This window comes from Macrosteles quadrilineatus, unplaced genomic scaffold, assembly GCF_028750875.1.
Source record: "Macrosteles quadrilineatus isolate MER2022 unplaced genomic scaffold, UCM_ALF_1.0 Scaffold_6__1_contigs__length_79288215, whole genome shotgun sequence".
NCBI classification, from domain to species: Eukaryota; Metazoa; Arthropoda; class Insecta; order Hemiptera; family Cicadellidae; genus Macrosteles; species Macrosteles quadrilineatus.
The window spans coordinates 65,763,876-65,791,698 of record NW_026542599.1 but is presented as its reverse complement, the minus strand read 5'-3'; the positions used below and the strand labels follow the sequence as shown (position 1 = coordinate 65,791,698).

The 27,823-nt window shown below is 37.5% G+C and overlaps 1 protein-coding gene across 2 annotated transcripts in view; it reads left to right on the top strand.

The window, feature by feature from the left end:
• LOC128997259 (crustapain-like) overlaps positions 1–27,823 on the top strand; it is a 133,218-nt gene that overhangs the window by 48,655 nt on the left and 56,740 nt on the right. For both annotated transcript variants that reach the window (XM_054422874.1, XM_054422873.1), the window contains one exon: positions 2,096–2,287. In XM_054422874.1, the coding sequence (XP_054278849.1) occupies positions 2,096–2,287 (192 nt within the window). The remainder of the gene's footprint in view (positions 1–2,095; positions 2,288–27,823) is intronic.

The following is a 27,823-nucleotide window of genomic DNA, read 5'->3' as shown; positions in this document are numbered from 1 at the left end:
AAAATTAATAACCTCTAAATAAAACATTAAAACGGGTTTTTACCCCTTGACGGCTTTTGGGTCGTTACAAGAACATTTGTAGGAAATGTGAGAAAAATGAAAGGAGTCTTCGAATTATCAACAGGACAGGCCAGAGCCAATAGAAGCATGACTTGGAAGCATTTGATAACGCTGTACAAAGGGAGTTGAGCCAGCAATCATTTACGGTTGCGAATTCTAAGGTAAAAAGGCTAGGAAGGTAAGATTGAAAGGGAAACTTTTGAGTAAACACAGAAAAGTTTTGTTTAAAATAGGGAAATCAACACACAGTCTCGCATGATACGAATAGGGGGTTGACCAGAGCCATTCCAATTGACCTGCACATCAAAGAAAGGATATTTGAAGACAATGAGGCGGGTAGGACTACATGGGAAAGCAAGATTGCCAAAAGAGAGGAGACATTAGATGAGTCGCAAATGCGCCTGGAGCAGATTGAGGAATAAAGGTAAACGTTTAGATATATGTCAAACATCAGAAGGATACAGGAACAATATTGGCTGCTTGACCATTATTTAACGCAGTTTGTCACTGGACATGGAAAATGTCAAGATGAAATTGTGGAGATTTAACCTGTTGGAAGAAGAAGTATGCAAATGCAGAGAAATAGAGACCGCGAGTCACGTATATATGAAATGTCCACTTTAAGGGGCAAATAGGAGAGAACACAAAGAAATCCTGAAGAGGAAAGGTTTAAAGATGAGATAGTAAAACTTGATGAAAGACAATGAAACAATTGAGTTGTTTAGGAAAGTATCTAAGGAAATAGGAAGAACCAGGGGTGCATACAGGCTTTCAAATTGAAAGACAGGAACAAACAAAAACAAAGAAAGAAAAGGAATGAAAAATTCCACATGAAGGGGAGAGGAAAGTGTAGAGCGAATCCCTATCGCTCAGGGTGGTAGGGGGAAGGGAGTAACGCCATTAGGCCTTGAACTCATAATATCTCTGGACGAGGAGTACTACTTCTACATATACTACATCAGTGTACAACTATACTACTCAATATAACAGACAAAAAGATAACAATAGTGTATAATACAACGTTACGAGTCTCAACGTAATGAGATAGTTAGATAGGGTAATGAGTTAGATAGGGTGAGTAATGTTTTTCCTTCGTCTCACACAAATTTAGCATATTATTAAAATCGTCTAGAAATGTCTTTGTTTTGTTTAGTTTGTTAATATTTTAACTCTATTGACGACAAAAGAATCATTTACTCCATAAAATGCATAAATAAATACAAACTAGAGGGGACAGTTCCAGGGGGTACAATTCCGGTCCGTACATCTTCTTTAGTATAAAAGAAAGGGTACAATTTCAGGGTGGTGCAATCTCGGTCCCAGAAGAAATACTAGACTGTCGGGGGGTACAATTTAAATTCCAGGGCGGTACAGTTCCATCTCGTACACTGACCACATAAGCGTAGGTTTTAATTGGGGGGGGGGGGGGGGTAATTCCGGCATATACAGATTTTAGATTTCGATGGATTTAATCAAATCACTCGTGCATAAAAATATCAACGTTTTATAAAGGGGGTACAACTCCGGCCCATACACACCGTTTTGATTGAAAAAAATATACGTTATTGTGACGTCACTATCTTGAGGGGGGCAACTTTCCAGGAGGGTAGAATATTGTCACCTTGTGTAGGTTATAAACAACAAACCATAATTATGACACTTATTAACAAATGTAATTAAAATTATTAAGCCAGCTGTCACTACAAAGATGTAGAAAGGGAAACGACCATGAGAATGGGTTCTACATTAGTTAAAAGCTCAGTTCGGAAATAAAACCATGCAGTTTTTATTTTATAATTTTTTAACCAAATCGTCTTTGGATAAAGCTGTAGGTGTATATTTCATAAGCTGTCAAGCTTATTGTGTTCAGTTTCATTTGAGGTAATTTCGTATTAGTGTGTGATGTTACTCATTTAAGTAAGAAACAATAGTAAGTAATAACTATTTATTCTGATAAAGAATGCTGACAATGACCTAATATAACCTAATATTTTACTTTTTAAGATTCTGGCGTAATATATTCAACCTTTTCCAGGTTGGAAATGTAGAAGGACAGAACTACCTGAAGACCAAGAAGCTGGTGTCTTTGAGTGAGCAGAACGTTCTTGACTGCGTCTATTCCGATGACCCATGTGGTGGAGATCAGGTTGAAAAAGCTATAAGATACATCCACGAGAAGGGAATTGACACAGAGGCTTCCTATCCCTACGAGGCTGAACATAGGAAGGTAAGCGGACATAAGAGGTAGAGAGTAATAGGTGACAGTAATAGGATGATATATGAGGTGGATGGAGTAATAGTTTAAGGTCTTCTAGATAGTCTTTTGTTCTATCTTGACATCCTAGGACACTATTCCTTAGCTAGATACATGTTTATACTTTACTTAAGTCTAGTCTTACTTCGTGGCACTATAGCGTTGCTATAAGTTATTGTTGACTTGAAGGATTTTAACCCGAGACCCAAGGGACAGACGTCTAGAGCTCTACGAATAGACCAGCTCAACCCTTGTCACTAGCTTCTGGTGGAATGGTTTTTGTCTTTAGTTTTATTGGCTAATATGATAAACTATGTCTTCGAATATACATTTTTAAATCCATATCAATACTACATGGGTTTATTTAGAGTATGCATATATTGTATCACTTTGGCCTAAACAGATTTTGTTCGACCAAGGTATGTATATAAACGTGAAATGAGGCTAAAAAAACAACTGTTAGTTCATGCGTTGACCGATAATTTACGCCTTATTCTACAATATTTCTTACCAACTTACTAAAAAAAATACATCCAATGCAGCAAAAATGCTGGCCAAATGCTTCATTAGAATTTAAATTACATTAATTTAACGAGTACTTAGGTATGATGGCAGGCGGAAGAATAAAGGTGTTTTCCATAAAAAGATAAGAGTATATGATAAATTGAATAGATTTTCCGGTTGTGTTCTAATAATTTATTAGTAAACATGCAATCTACAATAGTTTCATTTTTCTTCTTAAGAATAAAATAAAAAAATTTAATTTTAAAGTTCTTATTAAGTTTTCTTCTTACCCTTCAAGTGCATAACAACACTTACTAGATTATTTCATTTTAAACCCTACAACATTGTTTTTGGATGAAATGTAGGTTTATTTCCAAATGACATCAAAATTGGTTTTCATTTTAAACTATCTATTAACAAGCAAACTATAACAGTTAAGCTTTACAAAGTGGTTTAGAGAGAAATGATGATTTTTTTCAGGGTCAAAAGTGAGAAAAGTCATGTTTTTCTACATAAAACCCCCATTAACCTCTGTTCCAATAGTCCGATTATGCTGGTTCGTGAATTCGTCCGAATAAACGTATCTTTACAACTTTAAACAAAATTTGACATAACAATCGCATCATTATTTCTTGAGTGGTCACGTTATTGGACACACACACACACACAACACACACACACGCACACACATACGGGGTTTTACAGAATACTCGCAAACACCTAATTGTGGCATCTTTCAACCTGCGGCCACCAGTGGATGAAGGAAGGTGGTAGAAACATGTCTGCATCGATATTTTTAATGAACACTCCATTTTAACATCTAACATTCCAGTTTTTAAATTGTGGCACCATGCCACAAATCGGTATATATCAACAGTGTGTGGACATGATGCCACTAATGCGTTGTAGTGCTTGAGCGGTGTGTGCGCGCCCCCTACTTCTCGCGTGCGCTGTTGCCAGTTCTCCGTTCTAGTTCCTTCATTCCGTTCTGTATTCATGTGGCTATGCCCTAGCCGCTGTAGCTCATTTCCCGCGCTCATGACGTCGTCTTTTATTAGTGTAAGGATTTTATATGAAGTTTTTTTCAAAGCTCCAATAATTTTTACAATTATTGGATTTAAAGTCAATGGACCAAATGAAATGTCGTGAGAATTACATAAAACTACATGCTATTTTGTTGATATTTTATCGTCACATTGTATGTATGGTTTACGAACTGAGATACTTGGAATAAAGGCCTTAATGTGCAGGGTAAATTATAAGTTTCATGGGAATATACAAGAAATCTATTCTATCTATATATTAATTACGTAAGCCGATTCTTTGCGTCAAAATTGTGGGCGACTGGGAAGTCGTAGAACGACGTGAGAGGGCTCAAATTAAAGGTCTTTATCCCGTGACGGCGGGAAAAATAGTGAAATTCCCAAAATCTTAAGACAAAATTAGATATAACGTACAATGTTCTCCATAAGAATAGCATTAGAAGGCATTTACTGCTGATTTTTGTTTACTTCAATCTAGCTGATCGTGATTTTATCATTAGCAAGTAAGCTTACATTTGGATTACTCATTTGCCAGTCAATTCTGCAATGTAATGTATACTAAATAAAACCAACTATATAAAGGGATAACGTTACCTTTAATAATCAAGACTTTTTAGTTATGTCAAAGTTGAAATAAATTGTTTTCAAGATTTAAGAAACGATTCAAGATTAAAAGAAGATCTTCTTTGTTTTTATTTCAAAACATATGTAAAAGATTTATTCCAATTTCTTTTTAAAATTTACTAACATTTATATTTGAGATTTATTGTAGTGTTTAATCAATATTTTGTATGAAGTGGAATAACCTCAACGGTTACTCTTAGAAAACAATTTGGGAATTGAGATAAAGTAGGTTCGTACAGGTATTTAAACGAACCAAAAATATTTATTTCGTGATTAGTTTCGATAACTGGGTAATGGAACCCTAACTAGCCGCAAAATAGTTAGTAATTAGACGTTGACTAGGCCCTTTTTTGGTAGAATATGTAAATCAATCGCACCTTTAGGAGGATTAACACCACATACTTACACTAGGCTAATAGTGGTTTTTTAATGTTGATCACAAACAAATTTAGGTCAAGTTCAGTCAATGGGATGCCTTTACTTAAGAATAATTTTGTTAAACCTTTACAAAATGAGCATAGACTTAGAAAATAATAACTGGGTAGGGTATCTCAACACACCATTTTTTACCTTTTCTTATTTGACGAAGTCAATTTCCAATACTGTATTTCAATCGGGGAAGCCTTGTTATCAGCATTAACCAAAAAACCAAAGCTACCTTAATAAACCAATATTTATTCATAAACATGTTTGCTGCCTTTAGCAGTTAAACCTCTGGAATCATTCAAATTCTTTATTGAACATAACGTTATCAACAAAAGCAAACAAAGACAAACAACAAACTGTTTTGTTTTTTTGCACAAAAGATATGTTGTAGTGGGATATCTAGGCCTATCCTGACATATAGATAATTTGATTCTGAGTTTGTTTAAATATTCCAACAATAATTCCTTTTCCGTAGCTTTTTAGGGACTATGTCCCTACAAGCCACTAGTTTACATTAAAATACGCAATAAGTATGACTCCGTTTTTTCTGTATGCATATAATTAATTCATGGTAATGTAAAAGTATGCATAACGAATTTTTCACCTCACTATGATGTTTTTAGCTGTTTTACATACATTTAGCTGGTTTATATTGGTGGCTGAAAGTTACGTTTTGCTGGCCATGCGTCTCCAGCTGTCATCGTCATATGGGGACCGAGCAGGGGTTTACATCCCTAGGGCCGCAAAATCACTTGTTCGCCTATTTACTTAAAACATTAATGTATATTAAATGCACAAGCTGTATCCATGGCATTGCAATAGACTTGTTTTTTGTCACAGCTGCCTAGACAACTATTTATTGTTATTTTTGATTTTGCTGATTCCTCAAAATATTTCACATAAATAAGAGGGACGTTATATTGCAAAACATACTTGGGTGAAAAATAGCGCTCGTACCACGAGCCAAAATGGGTTTGCAGCTCTCAATCGTTTCACGTTCTCGACTTCGTCCCGAACTTAAAACCCGATATCGAGTCGGCAAAACCTCACTGTAGGCCCTAGGTACGAAATATACTATTTTTTTACGGTGGATTTAGAGACCCAAAGATTCTCACCCCGTTGCGAAGCATGGGCAGATAGTTAGTTATAAGATTATAAAGTCTTTACTGTTTTGTCTGTACATTGCGTAGACTCATGAAGTGTTTTTGTTATTTCTACGTTGTATATAATAAGATAGCCGAAACGAGTCTTGTGTCAATATCTGTACGTTTGTTTGATTGTTACTGTCATTGTGCCTGTAACGCCAAAATTCCAATTCACGTGCCCTACCTTGGGAAAACTAGAGTACCGTTCATGATCCAAATAGTTTTGTAATTGTTTGAATAAATTTGCCAAGTTTTATCAAAATATATCCATAAACAAGCAAACTACAACATTTTACAATATTCTTTATATGAATAACAAGGGAATTTTAAATTTACAATTTTTGAATTTGTCCTGTTACAAATAACCGTACAAAAACACTTTGATATACTAAATTATTTGTTTTCTAAGCTATTTAAAAAGGTCTGGATATAAATTGGGAAATTTTGTATTTTTAAGGTAACGTTTTTCTCCATTTCATATATTAGTAACAATATACAGGGTGATTGAAAAGTCTGGGTACGGCTTAATATTTTAAAATATAATGCAGATTGAGCTACAATACTTAGTACAAAGTTACAGGGCATAAAATTCTATTTTAACACATACTCAGTGATCCAATAACTCTTCAGGGGGACGGCCCACAAGGAGTTGGAAGAAAATCTTAAATGGAAGCATAGGTCAATATGCACATCAAATTAAAGGTCTTTTTTAGTAGAATACAATGCCACAAACTGCACTTCAAAAGGTTGATCCTGCGCAAAATGACAGTTGTTCAAAGATTCATTTAATTTACATTGCTATTATACGCTTAATCCCCAGGGGGCACAGCCCTAGGAATCGGAAGAAAATTGTTAACGTGAGCATAGGTCGATATGCACATCAAATTAAAGGTCTTCACTAGTAGATTACGATGCCGTAAATTCACGATCAAAAGAGAGCCTGAGTAAAAAATGATAGTCGTTCAAAGATTCAAAATGGCGGATTCAAGAAATCTTTGAACATCTGCCATTTTGCGCAGGATCAACCTTTTGAAGTACAGTTTGCGGCATTGTATTCTACTAAAAAAGACCTTTAATTTGATGTGCATATTGACCTATGCTTCCATTTAAGATTTTCTTCCGACTCCTTGTGGGCCGTCCCCCTGAAGAGTTATTGGATCACTGAATATGTGTTAAAATAGAGTTTTATGCCCTGTAACTTTGTACCAAGTATTGTAGCTCAATCTGCATTATATTTTAAAATATTAAGCCGTACCCAGACTTTTCAATCACCCTGTATAGTATCAAATTCAGTAATAACATTGACTACTGTATTTAAACCTTAACACAAGTGTTTATATATTCATTGAGGCTACTGGTGCTACCGCTGATGGCTTATGCATGCGTACGTTAGTAGCTAGCAGACAATTTGCCAACTATAGGCAACTATAGGAACATGAAATCAGGTGTTCCCCGTCCTCACTGTCGCGGTTGCTCGCCTAGCATGTCAACAGCTGACTGCTGTAAAAATTGGATGAGGCGACAGTAACTTTTTCTAGTACGCTTCTTTACCATGGCATCTGCCAATTCAATTTTGTCCTAAAAATGTATACACATCTCTAAGATTTGTTGCCAACTAACAAGCAATTTAAATTAAAAAAAAAAACTATTGTTAATCATCCCTGCAAAACTGCTGATAATTCATGATCAAATTTTCATCAGAATTCCGTTAGTTTAAATCAACGATCACATAAGACCAATAGAATATATAATTTTATATATTTTGAGCACATCTATATAACTAACATACAAGCAGTTCAGGTCCGCCATCTTAGTGCAGGTTAGAAGTGGTAGATGCCAATGAAAACGGCACCAAAACTCAATGTCCAGCTTCAAAATAACTTGACATTTAGACTAAAGGTAAATCGTTGACACTTCGTGTGAAAGATGTCAATTAGTCTAGGACACTATTGGTTCTAATTAAAAGCTCAAAAGTTTATATTTTCTATTTTAAATCTTGAAATAAAGTCGGTACTTTTAAATGAGTTTTTAAATATGACATAACAAAGTTCGTCGGCTGCTACTGTTTTTATTTCTTCTTCAGGTAAGAAAAAAAACGGTGGATTTTGTGGCTAAAGAGCTCAATATCTTGGATAATATTTTTTTTTAATTTTTATAAAGGAGAGTTGTATAAAGAGTTTCAGAAACCATCTTGTGACTTTGAAAATTTTTACATTGTAAACCAAACGCTAAACCTTTAACACACTTTAATACGATATAGATACATATATTATAAATTAATTTGTAGCTTTTTAGAATTTTTCTTTCGCCCAACAAGTTTTTGTAATTATTGTAAACTAACTTTTTCTAAGATACGGTAAACGCTAGAAAACAAATTAAAAGCGTATTTTAAAGGCCATTGTTCAACGGTCATGAATTGTTACATACCAACCTTTAGGGCCCATTGGTGACATTGGGGGGTGGAAGTCTAAATTTAGTTCATTACAATTACGTCAATGACCTTGAGCTCTGCTAGTAAGATGCTGTGGTATGGTGGCGTGTCGGGGAGAAGGGTAAAATTATTGTTCATGCTTACTCATTCGCTCTTACCCACAAACAAATTTATTTCAAATTCGTTTGGAAAACGTCAGTAAGAGGCAAGTCTAGACTGTTCCTATGTCTGCGCGGTCCATCACTAGTTACTTTCTTTACTTATTTTTTTTTTAAAGCCTATGTGTCGATTATGTATCTTGAGCAATGTAAAATCAAGATGACGTTGTTCAAACTAAGATATAAGTTTGGACTTCCTTGTGTGACCAAAATGGTCGCCTACAGAGCAACAGAAGAATCTACAATTTCTTATAAAATTAGTTTTATTGACATTTGCAGACAGTTTTATATAATTGTTTTAAGGAAACCCAAAATCTATTGGCAATCATAAGTTAATATGATTTGAACTTTTTGCCTTATACAAATGAAATACCATGTGCATATTGGTCCTCTGGTCCTGTTAATACAATTTTTTGAAGGGTTTCTTTTATAATTTAAAACTATATCATTGCACAAGCATTTTCAAGGACTCTCTGCAGTTTTGCGTACTCTTGCAACTACTAATTCAAGAATCAGTTTGATGACCGATTTAAAATAATGTGTTTATACGTTATAAAGATTCAACTGTTAAATATCATTGTTTTTGAGGGTGGGACTGGAAATTTAGACTATATTAAAGATTTGCATTCATAGTAGAACATTATATACTTTAAGTAAACCAACAGAAAAAGATTGTTTAAAATTTTCAAGTTCATTTTAGAACAAACTGTTTGCTCTGCCTCCCAGTTAACTGAGAATTTCAAGAAGTAGAAACATCTATATAAATAAAATTAGAGTTTTGTCTGTACATTGCTCAGAATCATACATTTTTAGGTTATTTTTACGTTTTATACATTAAAGAAGCCGAAACAAGTCTCATCTAAATTTCTGTCTGTCTGTCTGTCTGTCTGTCTGTCTGACACACTCAAGATGGCATTTTACGCAATCTTCTCCAGGAAAACGAGAGTACCTATCAAGACCCAAGTCATTTTAATGTATTCACTGGATTGGCGAGAGTGTCTTTAGCCATTAAAATATGGTCTCACTACTTTGTAATTAAAATTACGGCCGTTCAAAAATGCAGTTTTGTGCGATTTTTGTCAAGTTTTCTTCCAATTTGTATCACATAATCATCTATGAAACAACGAACAGCTGTTCGGATCAAGATTATTTTTTCTAGCTGTCACTGAAATGTTTACAAATGTTGTTTACAAACACCACAACCATTTCCGATCACCTTTTGAAGGCAAATCCCATCCAAGTGAGATTAAAAACGTTTTTATTACATAAAGGATTTAATTAATCGCAAGTGGAATAATATAGTGTAACCGTAAATTAAATAACTAGGCATCATCCAGGTCAGGAACCAGAAATATGTGTATAAAATTGTTTTGGAGTTTTGATAACCAGAAAGAAGACATTGAATCAAGATTGAATCAGTGTTGTATACGGCTGGGAAACTTAAATTTACTAATGACCGTCGCCAATAGCTTAGAAACAATGTTCCACTCATTGACGGCTCTTCAATGGCGGTTGTGTAAAGTGTAAAGCAAAAAATTACAACTGCAGTGGGTGATTGTAACAGAGGTTTACGGATGATGCTGAACTCGATTTTCCAATGTGTCACTTTCTGTTCCTACCATTGACTATATAAAGTCAATAGTTCCTACTCACCGTGTGATGCAATCGCTGGACCATACAGCCAATAGGCCCATAGCCCTTCTCTTGGGTACGTGTGGTACGTATGCTTACCCAATTATTTATAACAACCCTTTCGACAACGATCCTTGATACCGGTACTTTTCCATAGAATACACGGCCTACCTAGGTACTTAAGAAATAAAATTATAAACGTCCAAAAACCCAACGTTGTGTAATTTTTGTCACATTTCCTTATAATGTTAATATATATACCAGCAACCATTGTTTAGAGAGTACGTAATCTATTAAATAACAGAAAGTTATGTTGTATAAGGTTTTTTTTCAAACTGACACCGATAAGTTTACATTAAGAGTTGTGTACAAATAAAGCAATTAATGGGAAATAACTTTGATTGCCGATAACTTTTTACGAGAAAATCCAAAACCAAGAGATCAATAACCTTGATTAACGCATATAATTGGTCGGCTGTACTACAGTTCTTAACTGTAAACGTTGGTTTTTGGTATGGTACTGGTTCTTTTCCTTTTAACCTTTAGTAGCAGCAAGAATCATTTTTACGTACCAACACATTACAGTAATTTACAAATTAGTTATCGTTGGTGTTGCACCTTATTTATTACAGGCGTAGGCCTATTCAATTTAATTGATGTCTTAACTGTATAATTTTTGCTTTTTCTGTCTGGATTCCAAAATGTTATGCTAAGAAAACTATAACGCATTTTAGTAAAACATTTATTCAGCAAACCATCATGAATTGTTCAAACACTTTGAACGTTGTTTATGTATCAATAGTTCGTGGCCTATTTTGGTAATTTTTATTACAAATTACCAATCTAAATCGTCTATAGTAGGCCTACTGTACTTCATTTCATATAGCAAACCGATTCAGATAGCATTTTGACAGAATTTCGAGTCATCTCCGGTCCAAGCAAAAATAAATTGTTATGATCAAATTTTATGGCATTAACAAAGATTTCAAGTACTAATTTTATATGTACCTTTTTATATGTACCTTAAAGCGTAGCAGATTCCCTAATTAAGTTCGGTATTTTTGTGTGTATGTATGATGGTAACGCATTAATGTCCTTGTTTCTCAATGTTTCACGGAAAGGACAAGAGCGCCTTGATAATTAAAATGTCAACCCGAATAAAGTGTTAAATTAAGAGGTTGAGGTAGTACCTTAAATACTTTTAACCATTATGTTATAGTCCTTTAAATTCTGAACAAAATTGTACAAATCCCATTTCCGTATATTTACTCTCACCGCTTACACATGATAAAGGTTGTTGACAAACTTATGGGAGAAAGTATGTGTCAGAATGCTGATACCGTTTATTTAGTTTAATCATTGGATATAACATATGGACCAACAAGATCCGGGTGACATTTAATTGCGAAGCATTAGTTTTGGCTTGAAACTGTCAGATACTGTATCTGCGAAGGAATAGTTTTGTCAGCATATCTGAAAGTATGCAAACCAACTGCTGTGCTTTATATAAGAAGGTTTTAACTGACTATGATAAGATCCCCGTGCGTAGAACGGGCACACAGCTAGTATTAAATAAATAATAAGTGAAGTTAAATATATCCCACAGTGATTTTAAAAAACATTACACAAACTTCACGGATGCCAATATACTTCTAGGAACCTTACTAGGAATTTCCTAAAACTGATATTGTACGTTGAAATAGGTTTATCTATCTATTCTATTCTATATTCTATACTATTATAAAGAAGAGGGGGTGTCTGTGTGTGTGTTTGTATGAGCTAATCTCAAAAAATACTGATCCGACTATGCTCAAATTGCACACAAATGAAGCTACAGCTCCGAGGATACATAATATAGAACTATTGCCGCTTCGATATTCACCTAGGGCTTTGCCCCGTGGGCTTTCAAAAATCTGAGATGAGAGATTTAAAAGTAAATATTGATTGATGGTATCCATGGTAACAAAGAACAAACCTAGTAAGTTTAAAAATGTAAACAAGCAGAACTAACTAACTGTCAAATTGATTTTGATTTCACAATTCAACACAGCTGGTTCAAACCTTATTAAATACTGCACGAATATTAGAACAGAGAGGGTAAGGATTATAAATTTAAAATAATGATGTCACTAGCCTGAATGTAAACATTATTTAACATTACCTAAAGGAGCTGCCAAACCATATGTAAATGTAATTTCATTATTATAGGATTGTTTCGGTAACAGTACTTCATTTGTTTATGATCTAACTATACTGAGTCTGTTTGTTAATTATACTTAAATATACTTAATTTTGTGAAATTTTGTAATAATATTTATTTATTTTTATAATAATTCATTGTAAAAGAAATCATTCGATGGATATAGGAAATAATCAACATTCTATATTGCCTTATCAACCTAGGCCCTTATCCTGAGTTATGAGGTATATTCTTTTGATTTATTTGTTTGTAAACAGTAATATAATCCCCCTGCCCCAGCAAACCTATATACTGAGGGAATTCCCGTTTGCCTGATTATAATTTCACTAAAATATGTTAGAAAATTGCCCTATTAACATGTTTGGAACTATTGTGATAGGTTTTCGTTTACAGTGCAAACCATTAATCACATTCTTTTATTATAGGTATATGTGTGCTACACTATAGGATTCCGTATAAATTAAAAGACCATATTTTCTTAAACCGTTTCCTCTCCCATCACTGCAATGATCATGTTCTACTTATATGCCAACCCCGTACGAAGGAGGGGTATTCTACTAGTTATTAATAAAGTTGAGAATACTAAAGGTTCTACAAAACAAAACATTGAATAATAAAAATACATTTGTATGAAAGTAACAGATAGATTGACAAAATTGTAAAACGATCGTATAATATCTAACAATATCAAATTATTTACAGTATCACGGTTACAACTTTTAAACTACTTTTGTTATGACTCAATGTTAACCTCTTTAGGACCTTTCATTTTATGCTTTTGTTAGTGGGGACTGGTTAAAACACCACAGTAGGTTTTACAAATATGATTGTGAGATGATATTATAATCTGAACTAGATTATGCGTGTTGATAATAATATGTATTTTAATTTAAGTACTTTAATTGATTCGGTTATATGTTTACCTCATATAACATTTGAACATGGATTGAAACATTAGATGTCTTTGGAATACTCTGAGAGTGAGAAGCAAAACATAACTTTCAGCAATGATGCATCGAAATCTACCTTTACAGACTGATTCAGAAATGTGATTGCAAAATATTTTGTCAACATGACTAAAATGTTAAAAAAATAGATGTATCAGTACGAAATAATTTAAATTATTATTTACTACACAAATTATTTGTAATGTAAAACATTGTTCACCACTCGGAGCAAAAGTATAATATTTATGGTACTTAAATTGTTTTATAGTACGTGGCAGTATAGTATTATTAGTTTATTAGTTGCTTGTTGCACTGTTCTACACACTGCTCAAGCTCTACAACTCATTAAGTGGCATCCTGTCCACACACTATTGATATATACTGAATTGTGGCATGGTGCCACTATTTCGAGTGTAGGCTGGCGCGAGAATTGGCAACGTAGCATTAGGAAAGTTATAGTTCCGGCGGACGGCGCGAGGCGCGCTAGCTACCTGTATGGTTTCGTGTTCCACAATTCGGTGTGTACCTGCGCTACTTAAACTCACATCAACGAGTTCAAAAATACTCAATTGTGGCATGTGATGTTTAAACGACGTAATAATGCTGGAAAACCTAAAAAATGATCGAATTAGCTGTGGCACCCTGAAAAAGGTGCCACAATTTTTGAAGGTGCCACAGTACGGCCGTGTGCCTGTGAAGGATGCCACTACTCGGTGAATACAAACACACACACACACACATACGGGGTTTTACCGAATACTCGCAAACACCTAATTGTGGGTCCACAAACACCACTTTTTTGGGTCCAGGGGGACCCAAAACGAATATATCCACTCAAAACTCAAACTCGAAAATTTTTACGAAAACAATACTTTCTCCATATACTATGGTATAGGGGGAGAAAGTAAAAATTGGAGACACATGTTTTAGCGAATTTCCCATATAGGGAATAAGCTATTACCGTAGTACTCATGGTAAGACCTGGACCCGGGACCGATTTTTTTTCCTTTCGAGGTCCCTAGAGGCCAAAAACACCATCCAATCAAATTCATATATATATATATATATATATATATATATATATACATATATATATATATGCATGTATGTATCCGTTAGCGCGATAACTCGAGCAAAAACAATCCGATTTCGATGAAATTTGGTACAAACGTGTAAACCTACGTTTGTTCGAACGAGTTCGCGAACCAGCTTGATCGGACCATGGGAACGGGGGTTTATGGGGGGTTTTATGGGGGGTAAAAATGGGTTTTTCCCACTTTTGACTCAAAAAACATAAAATTTTGCAATTTCTTTCCAAACTATTTTGTAGAGCTTAAAAAAAACAAATAATTTAGTATATTGAAGCGTTATAATGCACCTAATGGTTACGGAGAAAATTTCAAAAAAATTTTAATTTAAAATTCCCATGTTATTCTTATGGAGAATAAGTAAACTGTTGTAGTTTGCTTGTTTATTCACATTTTTTGCCCAAATTTGGAAAATGTTTTTAATTCTTACTAACTATTAACTTTTTACATAAAAAACACTTTTATCCTCCCTGTTGCAGCAAACCTAAATATTTGTTAAACTGATTCTATTTCAATAGGGAATAAATGTGATATTTTAAAGGAGACATTTTAGTGTAAATCAGGCAAATGGAAATTCGCTTAGTCTGCAGGTTTGCTGCGGCGGGGGTATTTTACTACATTCTTCCTCCTTAATGTTAATGAACGTAGTCATTTAAATAAATGAATGAATGAATGAATGAAATATTTCTTTATTCCAACAAAGTATATACAGCATATGTACACAAATATTTAAAGGAAGAAAAAAAAAATAAGTGAATTTAAGAATAAAATAAAATTAACCTTTACATTATATCCATGTTAAAAAAGCGTACATGTTTATAAGGAATAAGCCGACATGGGCAGCGAGCCTGTGCGTCGACAAGCATAATTAGGAGGTCTTCTGCTTCTGAAACTTCTTCTCGGATATGTGTTATGGTACTCTCCTCTAAAAGCTTCTTGTCTAGGTTGTAAATTCTCGGTAGTAATATTTATTTCATCTGCTTGATTCTGTGTTGATGATGGACTAGGAAAGTATTCAGGTTCAGGTTGAGAAGTGGGTAATAGAGTATTTTCATCACTCTCAAAATCGGTTTGCTCTATGTCGGTTTGGTACTCACCAACCGGAGCAAGATGACGTGTAGACACGGTAGTTTCTCTTCCATCAGGCAACTTAACATGAGCATACTCGGCGTTCCCTTGAAGAAGTTGGACCTATTCAACAAGTGGCTCATACTTGGACGTACGATTGAATTTCTTCAAGTAGACAGGGCCGGAATTGAGAAGCCATGAAGTAGCTGAAACACCTTTGTTCCCAGATCTACGTGGTTGTAAGAACATACGCTCGTGAGGAGTTTGATTTGTGGCTGTGCAAAGTAATGATCTCACTGAGCTGAGGGCATCCTCTAAAACTGTCTCCCATTGGTTTATTTCTAAGTTAAGTGATTTCAATGCCAGTTTAATTGTTTTCCATAGAATGCCATTATACCGTTCAACTTGTCCATTACCTCATGGATTGTACGCAGTGGTTCTACTAGTTGAGATTCCAAGTGAGTTCAAGTAGCTCAAGTAGTGAGTTCAAGTCTTGGATCAGAAATGATGTTCCTCTGTCCGAATGTATGTAACTAGGAACCCCAAAAGTAGAAAATAATGTTTTTAGTTTCGACTTAACTGTTGTCGATGACATGTCTGAACACAGGAAAGCGAAAGGGAACCATGAAAACTCGTCTACTATTACTAATAAGTAACGGTTTTGACTTGATGAAGGCAGCGGGCCTTTGAAATCGATATTCAGCCGTTCAAATGCAGAAGTGGCTTTAATCAAAATCCCTTTGTGTTTGAAGAATCTAAGCTTCGCAGCAGCAAACACATTGTAGGAGTTTGTTATTCGTCTGATTTCGTCAATCGAGTAGGGCAAGTTTTTACTCCAAACCCAGTGGTACAAACGTGTCACACCTGGGTGACATAGATTCGCATGTAAATCAATCAACAGTTTTTCTTGATTTTGGATTGAAGAACATACTCTAGTCAGGGTATCTGCAGCCATATTATCTTTACCGGGTATATATACAATATCATAATGAAAGCACGACAATTCCAGTTTCCACCTCATTATCTTTTCATTTTTCACTTTGCCATGACGGTTGTTATCCTATACTCTAATACGAGCAATGTTTGCTTGTATGTATGTATGTATGTATGTATGTATGTATGCTTGCTTGCACAAAGATCTCGAAAACGGTTCCGACGATTTTCTTCAAATGTTGTAAATAGTTTAATTCTGGCCTAAAAACGAGTTTACTGCAGTTAGAACAGCCAACAAAAATCTAATTACGTAGAAAAATGAAACTGAAAATCACATTTTTTTAACATTAGTCTTATGGGTTGCTAGGTAACCTTGTTGGCTGAATTAAATAACAAGGAAAAAGTAAACAAAAGACTTGAAGTTGTAGCATGTGTTCATAATAAGCCAACTACCCACAGTATACTAGCAAATTACAAATACAGTACAAAAGGAAAAACACCATTTAGCAAAGATTATACTGAAGATTACTCGATACATTGTCTATGATTGTAGTCAAGGGTAGCAGTGAGAAGTCTGGGATCTGTTTATGACGATTAGATAAGGGTATGGGCAATCCAAAAATGCTATGGGAAGGGAGGGATACAGGTCAGTGACGTAGGAAGTGGTGAAGGAAGTAGTCAAGGCGAGCTGTCCGGAGTGTGGGAACTGTTTATGGCGATTAGATAAGGGTATGGGCAATCCTAAAATGCTATGGGAAGGGAGGGAAACAGGTCCGTGACGTAGGAAGTGGTGAAGGAAATAGTTAAGGCGAGTAGTCCGGAGCGTGGGAACTGTTCATGACGATTAGATAAGGGTATGGGCAATCCTAAAATGCTATGGGAAGGGAGGGAAACAGGTCCGTGACGAAGGAAGGTGTTAAGGAAGTAGTCAAGGCGAGCTGTCCGGAGTGTGGGAACTGTTCATGATGATTGGATAAGGGTATGGGCAATCCTAAAATGCTATGGGAATGGAGGGAATCAGGTACGTGACGTAGGAAGTGATGAAGGAAGTAGTAAAGGCGACCAGTCCGGAGTGTGGGGACTGTTTATTACGATAAGATCAGGGTATCTGCAATCCTAAAATGCTATGGGAAGGGAGGGAAACAGGTCCGCGACGTAGGAAGTGGTGAAGGAAGTAGTCAAGGCGAGTAGTCCGGAGTGTGGGAACTGTTTATGACGATTAGATTAAGGTATCAGCAATCCTAAAATGCTATGGGAAGGAAGGAAAACAGGTCCGCGACGTAGGAAGGTGTTGAGGAAGTAGTCAAGGCGAGCTGTCCGGAGTGTAGGAACTGTTTATGACGATTAGATAAAGGTATGGGCAATCCTAAAATGCTATGGGAAGGGAGGGAAACAGGTCCGTGACGTAGGACGTGGTGAAGGAAGTAGTCAAGGCGAGCTGTCCGGAGTGTGGGAACTGTTTATGACGATTAGATTAAGGTTTCTACAATCCTAAAATGCTATGGGAAGGGAGGAAAACAGGTCCGCGACGTAGGAAGTGGTGAAGGAAGTAGTCAAGGCGAGTAGTCCGGAGCGTGGGAACTGTTTATGACGATTAGATAAGGGTATGGGCAATCCTAAAATGCTATGGGAAGGGAGGGAAACAGGTCCGTGACGAAGGAAGTGGTAAAGGAAGTAGTCAAGGTGAGCTGTCTGGAGCGTGGGAACTGTTTATGATGATTGGATTAAGGTATTTGCAATCCAAAAATGCTATGGAAAGGGAGGAAAACAGGTCCGCGACGTAGGAAGTGGTGAAGGAAGTAGTCAAGGCGAGTAGCCGGAGTGTTGGAACTGTTTATGATGATTAGATTAAAGTATTTGCAATCCAAAAATGCTATGGAAAGGGAGGAAAACAGGTCCGCGACGTAGGAAGTGGCGAAGGAAGTAGTCAAGGCGAGCTGTCCGTAGTGTGGGAACTGTTTATGACGATTAGATTAAGGTATCTGCAATTCTGAAATGCTATGGGAAGGGAGGGAAACAGGTCAATGACGTAGGAAAAGGTGTGGGACGTAGTAAAGACGAGCTGTCCGGAATGTGGGAACTGTTAATGATTATAAATTACAAGGAAAAATGTGGTTCGGATTCCACTATAAACTGTAGGTCCCTTAGTTGCCATTAGCTGTATGGGCTATTAATTAACAGCTGTGTCTAAGGAATATGTCGGCCTTAGTCACTAACAAGACTACAAGATCGCGCCACTCATCCTACACTCATCCTTCACTCATATTTGGGTTAAAATACGCACATAGTGGCGTCCCCATCTTAACTAATTGATAATTGATAATTAGATTAATTTATCTACAATCCTAAAGTGCTATGGAAATGGAGGGAAACAGGTCCATGACGTAGGAAATGGTGTAGGACGTAGTAAAGGCAAGCCGTGTGGAGTTTGGGGATGGATCTATGTGTCTCCAATACAGTACTAAGACTGCTTTCAGAGTGGACTAATGATTTCCCCCGAGCAAAGCTCGGTCCCCAGGTACTCTAAATATATAAAAGGCAAAGCCCTCACTGACTGACTCACTCACTCACTCACTCACTCATCACTAATTCTCCCACTTCCCATTTACCTAGGAGGCTGAAATTCGGTACACCGATTCTTTGGGCATTAAATAGGAAAACTAAGTAGTTTTTATTCTGATCGGGCTTTCGGGCTCCGCCCCAGTGGCTCTGGAGTTTCCCATGTTAACCTTATGTTTTCATATTTAAAAGGAATTAATGAATCTTAACAGCTGTTTCAATTAAACAAGTTGGTTCTGTTCTACGATGTTCAATAGCATTAAAGTTAAAAGGATTACCAACAGGGTGCAGCACTATTATTTTTTTTTAAATTTATGACTACAGCCAATTTGCAACCAAAAGGTTAGTGAGCGTAGCAAACGAACTTCAACGTGGAAGCGAGTTAGCGTAGCTAACGAGCTAACCTGAATCGAACATAAAAGCAACCGACCTCTGGTCAGTAACCAGCTCGAAATGTTTACCAACCTAATAGTGACGCCATTTCCGCAGTGCTTTCCCAATGGCTTGTGCTTCTTTTTCGACACTTGAATGTCTTTGTTCTGCTGGAGAAAGTATCCTTGAGAAGAATGCGACTGGACGGTTCGATTGAGTCAAAGTAGCAGCAATGGTACTCTCAGATGCATCAGTTTCTACGATAAACTATGCTTTAGGGTCAATGCAGCTTACTACAGATCCGATGATTTCACTTTTTATATTTTCGAAAGACTGGAGCCCTGCTTTGGACAAAGGGAATGTAGTACACGCAACTGGAATCACTTTGGCAGTATAATCTGGTTAAAGTGATGCATAATGTGAAAAAATACCAAGAGTCCTCCTCAGTGATGCGTTGTTTCTGGGCGGAGGTAACTTGTCAAAGGATCTAATCAACTGGGGTCAGGCTTCATAGTTTTGTTTGATATATGATAGCCCAACAAGTTGATAGATCGCAGTGAAAATGAAGAACTCTTTGTTAACCCACCGGGTGAAGCTGCTAGGTCAATAGAGTTCGTTACTTCTTTAGATTTATCCAATTGTTTGGTTTGTAATTTACCTGCCCTGCAGACCTTAGCAAAATGCCCCTGTTTACCACAGTTATGACAAATTGTATTTTTAGCTGGACATTTGACCCTAGGATGTCTTAGATTACCGCAAAAGAAACATTTTTCAGTCACAGCAGCTAGAGAACACTTTTCTAAACTGCTTGAAGTTGCATCAAGATTCTGATTGCTCGCTTGAGTTTCTTTGGAACGAAGTTGCATTTACTATAGATTGGAAAGATTGAAAAGCTAATGATTGCTCATGTGTAGGTTCTAGCATAGACTAAAAGAATGAAATATAGACCGTCAGCCGTGCTGCGATTGCCATGGTTACCATAGGTTCCGGCGCACACCGCTGTAGTTTACGTAGCGCGTACGCCGTAACTACCGTGGTGCTCCAAGCGGTGTGCGCCAGAACCTATGGTAACCGCAGCACAGCTGACGGTCTATATTTAATTCTTTTTGTCTATGGTTCTAGGGATCTGGCTTGACTAAATGCCTGATCTAGTGTCAACGAAACATTTTCTAGTAAGCACTGGCGAATTGCAGAAGATTTTATTCTAGCAATAAATGTGTCACGGATATAATCTACCGTATTCTTTTCAGCTGTGACAGCTTTAAACGGACAGTCTTTACTTAATAATTTTAAAGCCTGGAGATATTGGTCAATAGTCTCCTCAGGTTGTTGCTGACGTGCAGATAGTTTATGTCTGGAATATATATCATTTACAGGTTTTACATAGATACTTCTTGGCACAGATAAAGCATCGTTATACGTACCACTAACACTTATGTATTCGTCGATTTCCGGAGTAATAAAGTTTATTAGTATTTTGATTTTATTGGAGTCGGATGGTTGTGGTGTGAAGCTGGTAACAAAATTCTGAAACGATTTGTGCAATGTGTCCATTCCTTACTTGCAGATGATGAGTTTGGATCTTAACAGAACTTGTCTGGCTTTAGGATCGTATTTATTTCACTATATAAGTTATTAAAATTGTAATGAGAGTAAGAATGAATGAAAAATAACTTTTATCACCTTTAAAAAGGTTTTTAATAACTTGAACAATACTACATTGAATAATAATGGATTTGTTTACAAACACAACAAAACAATAATAAAGAATTGAAGACAAATGTTTTTTACTACACACATATATATATATAGGCTATATACGGAAATAAGCACTTTAATATAATAACACTAATAATGAACTTTTTTGCTGGCCAACAGTTTAAATATCCGCATAGAGACAAGACTTATATAACTAAACAATGATCTGACACAATCTTAAACCATCAGTAGTACCATAATAAGATACTTTAATGACCCTTTTTCATGAGACACGAACAATCACATATGAACATACACAAATAAATAACAAGTACCTGGGGACCGAGCTTTGCTCGGGGAAAATTATTACTTTACTCTGAAAAGTATTGCAGATACATTAATCCACTCCCAATCTCCACACTGCTAACCTTCACTACTTACTTCACCACTCCCTACGTCGTGGACCTGTTTGCCCTCCTTCCCTATACCATTTTAGAATTGCAGATACATAAATGCCACAGACAGTTCCCACACTCTGCACTGCTAGCATTACTACTTCCTACACCATTTCCTACGTCATGGGCCTGTTTTCCTCTCCTCCCTTCTCGTAGCATTTTTGGATTGTAGATACCTTAATGTAATTCCCATAAACAGTTCCCAGGCTCCAGACTGCTCGCCTTTACTACTTCCTTCACCACTTCCTACGTCGCGGACTTGTTTCTCCACCTTCCAATGGCATTTTAGGATTGCAGATACCCTAATCTAATCGTCATTAACAGTTCCAACACTCCGGGCTGCTTGCCTTTACTACTTCCTTCACCTCTTCCTACGTCGCAGACCTGTTTTCCTCCATTCCCATAGCATTTTAGGATTGTAGATACCTTAATCTAATCGTCATAAACATTTCCCACACTCCGGACTGCTCACCTTTACTACTTCCTTCACCACTGCCTATGTCGCAGACCTCTTTCCATCCCTTCCCATAGGATTTTAGGATTGTTGTTTCTTTAATCTAATCGTCATAAACAGTTTCCACACTCCAGACTGCTCGCCTTTACTACTTCCTTCACCACTTCCAACGTCGTGAACCTGTTTCCCTCCCGTCCCATAGCATTTTAGGATTGCAGATTCCTTAATCTAATCGTCATAAACAGTTTTCACACTCCAGACTGCTCGCCTTTACTACTTCCTTCACCACTTCCTACGTCGTGAACCTGTTTCCCTCCCTTCCCATAGCATTTTAGGATTGCAGATTCCTTAATCTAATCGTCATAAACAGTTTTCACACTCCAGACTGCTCGCTTTTACTACTTCCTTCACCACTTCCTACGTCGCGGACCTCTTTCCATCCCTTCCCATAGGATTTTAGGATTGCAGATTCCTTATTCTAATCGTCTTAAACAGTTTACACACTCCAGACTGCTCGCCTTTACTACTTCCTTCACCACTTCCTACGTCGCGGACCTCTTTCCATCCCTTCCCATAGGATTTTAGGATTGCAGATTCCTTAATCTAATCGTCTTAAACAGTTTCCACACTCCAGACTGCTCGCCTTTACTACTTCCTTCACCACTTCCTACGTCGCGGACCTGATTCCCTCCCTTCCCATAGCATTTTAGGATAGTAGATAACTTGTTTTAATCGTTATTAACAATTCCCACACTCCGGACTGCTCAGCCTTGCTACTTCCTTCACCACTCCCTATGTCGTAGACCTGTTTGCCCTCCTTCTTTATTGAGCGGAGCGAGCGAAGCTCTTATTCGTCGACTTTTATGCATTTCGTAATACGCAAACTCCTCCTAGACGGCTGAATCAATCGTTTTCAAATTTTGGATGGTGATAAAGACCATATCGGTGAGTGCCAACATCTATATGGCGTTAAAAATAACTCTCAGGAATCCGCCCCACTGGGTCTCAAAGTTTCAATGTAATCCTTATGGAAGCAGTATTTGACACATAAACAAAGACATATGATCAGCTGTTGACTTTTGAATGCAGTAGATAAATAAATAGCTGATAGCATTATTCCACAGATATTAGAACATAAACGGTGGTATGGATCATAAAATAATCAAATGACGACACTAGCTTGAGGTCCGTGACGTAGGAAGTGTTAAAGAAAGTACTAAAGGTGAAAAGTCTGGAGTGTGGAAACTGTTTATGAAGATTAGATTTAAGGTATCTGCATTCCAAAAATTATAAAGAAAGATAGGAAAACGGGTCCGTGACGTAGGAAGTGATAAAGGGAGTAGTCAAGGCAAGCTGTCTGGAGTGTGGGAACTGCTTATGACCATTATATTAAGGTATTTGCAATCCTATGATGCTATGGGAAGGGAGAGAAACAGGTCCGTGACGTAGGAAGTGGCGAAGGAAGTAGTAAGGCGAGCAGTCCGGAGTGTTGGAACTGTTTATGACGGTTAGATTAAGGTATTTGCAATCATAAAATGCTATGGGAAGGGAGCAAAACGGGTCCGCGACGTAGGAAGTGATGAAGGAAGTAGTCAAGGCAAGCTGTCCGGAGTGTGGGAACTGCTTATGACCATTATATTAAGGTATTTGCAATCCTATGATGCTATGGGAAGGGAGGGAAACATGTCCGTCACGTAGAAAGTGGTGAAGGAAGTAGTAAAGGCGAGCAGTCCGGAGTGTGGGAACTCTTTATGATGATTAGATGAAGATATCTGCAATCCTAAAATGCTATGGGAAGTAAGGATAACGGGTCCACGACGTAGGAAGTGATGAAGGAAGTAGTCAAGGCAAGCTGTCCGGAGTGTAGGAACTGTTTACGACAATTAGATTGAGGTATCTGCAATCATAAAGTTCTATGGAAAGGGAGGGAAACAGTTCCGTGGCGTAGGAAGTGGCGAAGGAAGTAAAAATGCTATGGGAAGGGAGCAAAACGGGTCCGCGACGTAGGAAGTGATGAAGGAAGTAGTCAAGGCAAGCTCTTCCGAGTGTGGGAACTGCTTATAACCATTATATTAAGGTATTTGCAATCCTATGATGCTATGGGAAGGGAGGGAAACAGGTCCGTCACGTAGGAAGTGGTGAAGGAAGTAGTAAAGGCGAGCAGTCCGGAGTGTGTGAACTGTTAATGACGATTAGATGAAGATATCTGCAATCATAAAATGCTATGGGAAGGGAGGATAACGGGTCCGCGACGTAGGAAGTGATGAAGGAAGTAGTCAAGGCTAGATGTCCGGAGTATAGGAACTGTTTATGACGATTAGATTAAGGTATCTGCAATCATAAAATGCTATGGGAAGGGAGAGAAAAGGTCCGAGACGTATGAAGTGGTGAAGGAATTAGTAAGGTGAGCAGTGTGGAGTGTGGGAACTGGAAACCGTTTGTAGCAGTTAAATTAATGTATCTGCAATGCTGAAATGCTATGAGAAGGGATGGAAGCATCCCCACGACATAGAAAATGGTGGAAGTAGTAGTAAAGGCTAGCAGTGCGGAACGTGGGGAATGTTTGTGGCAATTAGATTAACGTATCTAAAATACTAAATTGCTATGGAAAGTGATGAAAACAGGCCCACGATGTAGAAAATGGCTTGGAAAGTAGTAAAGTATGAGCATAGTGTGAAAACCGTCTGTGGTAGTTAGGTTGATGTATCTTTAATAAAAAAATGCTATGAGAAGGGAAGGAAACAAGTCTATGACGTAGGAAATGGTGAAGGAAGTGGTAAGGCTTGCAGTGCAGAGTGTGGGAACTGTCTTTGGCAATTACATTAATATATCTGCAATCCTAAAATGTTATGGGAAGAGAGGGAAATATGTCCACGACGTAGGGGGTTGTGAAGGAAGTAGTAAAGGTGAGCGTGTTGAGTGTGGGAATGGATTAATGTATCTGCAAAGCTAAAACGCTTTGGGACGAGACTGTAGACTGTAGGTTAAAATAATTTCGAAGCGCGAATCGATACATATTTCGATACATGCAATCGTTTATAATAGAAATTTACAACTGAGTTGACAACAGCTGATTTTTACTCCATAGAGGATAACAACAATTTTTACTCCATAGAGGATAAAAACTTCTTTTAATTCCTAAAGAGTAAAATTGCTACTTTAGACCCGCAACGCATGCATTAAAAACGACTAGTATTACTGCAGTATGACCAAAACAATATAATATAAACCCTTGATGACTCCGCTCAATTTTGTGGATGCCTCTGCGAACCCCACCTAGTACTATTTCAGAATTGCAGATACATAAATGCCACAGACGGTTCCCACACTCTGCACTGCTGGCATTACTACTTCCTACACCATTTCCTACGTCATGGACCTGTTTTCCTCCCTTCTCGTAGCATTTTAGGATTGTAGATACCTTAATGTAATTCCCATAAACAGTTCCCAGACTCCAGACTGCTCGCCTTTACTACTTCCTTCACCACTTCCTACGTCACGGACCTGATTCCCTCCCTTCCCATAGCATTTTAGGATTGTAGATAACTTGTTTTAATCGTTATTAACTATTCCCACACTCCGGACTGCTCACCCTTGCTACTTCCTTCACCACTCCCTATGTCGTAGACCTGTTTGCCCTCCTTCTTTTTACTATTTTAAAATTGCAGATACATAAATTCCACAGACGGTTTCCACACTCTGCACTGCTAGCCTTACAACTTCCTTCCCCATTTCCTACGTCATGGACCTGTTTTCCTCCCTCCCCATTACATTTTAGGATTGCAGATACCTTAATTTAATCGTCATAAACAGTTCCCACACTCCAGACTGCTCGCCTTTACTACTTCCTTCACCACTTCTTATGTCGTGGACCTGTTTTCCTCCCTTTCCATAGCATTTAAGGATTGCAGATACCGTAATCTAATCGTCATAAACAGATCCCACACTCTACACTGCTACCCTTGACTATAGAATCTAGTAATCTTCAGTATAATCTTTGCTCAATAGTAACAACTGATGTTTTTCCTTTTGTACTGTATTTTGTTTTGCTAGTATACTGTGGATAGACAAATTACAAGCTACAAGTCTTTTGTTTAATTTTTCCTTGTTATTTAATTCAGCCAACATGGTTACCTAGCAACCCATAAGACTAATGTTAAAAAAATGTGATTTTCAATTTATTTTTTCTACGTAATTAGATTTTTGATGGCAGTTCTAATTGCAGTAAACTCGTTTTTAGGCCAGAACTAAACTATATACAACATTTGAAGAAAATCGTCGGAGCCGTTTTCGAGATCTTGGTGCAAGCATACATACATACATACATACAAGCAAACTTTGCTCGTATTAGAGTATAGGAGTACCTGGGGACCGAGCTTTGCTCGGGGGAAAATCATTAGTTCACTCTGAAAGCATTCTTAGTATTGGAGATACATAAATCCATTCCCAAACTAAACACGGCTCGTCTTGACTACTTCCTTCACCACTTCCAACTTAGCGGACCTGTTTTCCTCCCTTCCCAAAGCATTTCAGAATTGCAGACACCTTAATCTAATCGTCATAAACAGTTCCCACGCTCCGGACTACTCGCCTTGACTACTTCCTTCAACACTTCCTACGTCGCGGACCTGTTTCCCTCCCTTCCCATAGCATTTTAGGATTGCAAATACCTTAATCTAATCGTCTTAAACAGTTCCCACGCTCCGGACTACTCGCCTTGACTACTTCCTTCAACACTTCCTACGTCGCGGACCTGTTTCCCTCCCTTCCCATAGCATTTTAGGATTGCAAATACCTTAATCTAATCGTCTTAAACAGTTCCCACACTCCGGTCAGCTCTCCTTGACTACTTCCTTCACCCCATCCTACGTCACGGACCTGTTTCCCTCCCTTCCCATAGCATTTTAGGATTGCCCATACCCTTATCTAATCGCCATAAACAGTTCCCACACTCCGGACAGCTCGTCTTGACTATTTTCTTCACCACTTCTTACGTCGCGGACCTGTTTTCCTTCCTTCCCGTAGCATTTTAGGATTGCAGACATCTTAATCTAATCGTCATAAACATACGCTCCATACTACTCGCCTTTACTACTTCCTTCACCACTTCCTACGTCGCGGACCTGCTTCTCTCCATTCCCATAGCACTTTAGGATTGTAGATACCTTAATCTAATCGTTATTAACAGTTCCCACACTCCGGACAGCTCACCTTGACTACTTCCTTCACCACTTCCATCTTAGCGGACCTGTTTTCCTCCCTTCCCATACCATTTCAGAATTGCAGACACCTTAATCTAATCGTCATAAATAGTTCCCACGCTCCATACTACTCGCCTTTACTATTTCCTTCACCACTTCCTAAGTCAAAAACCTGTTTCCCTCCCTTCCCATTGCATTTAAAGATTGCAGATACCATAATCTAATCGTCATAAACAGTTCCCACACTCCGGACAGCTCGCCTTGACTACTTCCTTCACCACTTCCTACGTCACGGACCTGTTTCCCTCCCTTCCCATAGCATTTTAGGATTGCCCATACCCTTATCTTATCGTCATAAGCAGTCCCCACACTCCGGACAGCTCGCCTTTAAACTACTTCCTTCACCACTTCCTACGTCGCGGACCTGTTTTCCTTCCTTCCCGTAGCATTTTAAGATTGCAGGTACCTTAATCTAATCGTCATAAACATACGCTCCATACTACTCGCCTTTACTACTTCCTTCACCACTTCCTACGTCGCGGACCTGCTTCTCTCCATTCCCATAGCACTT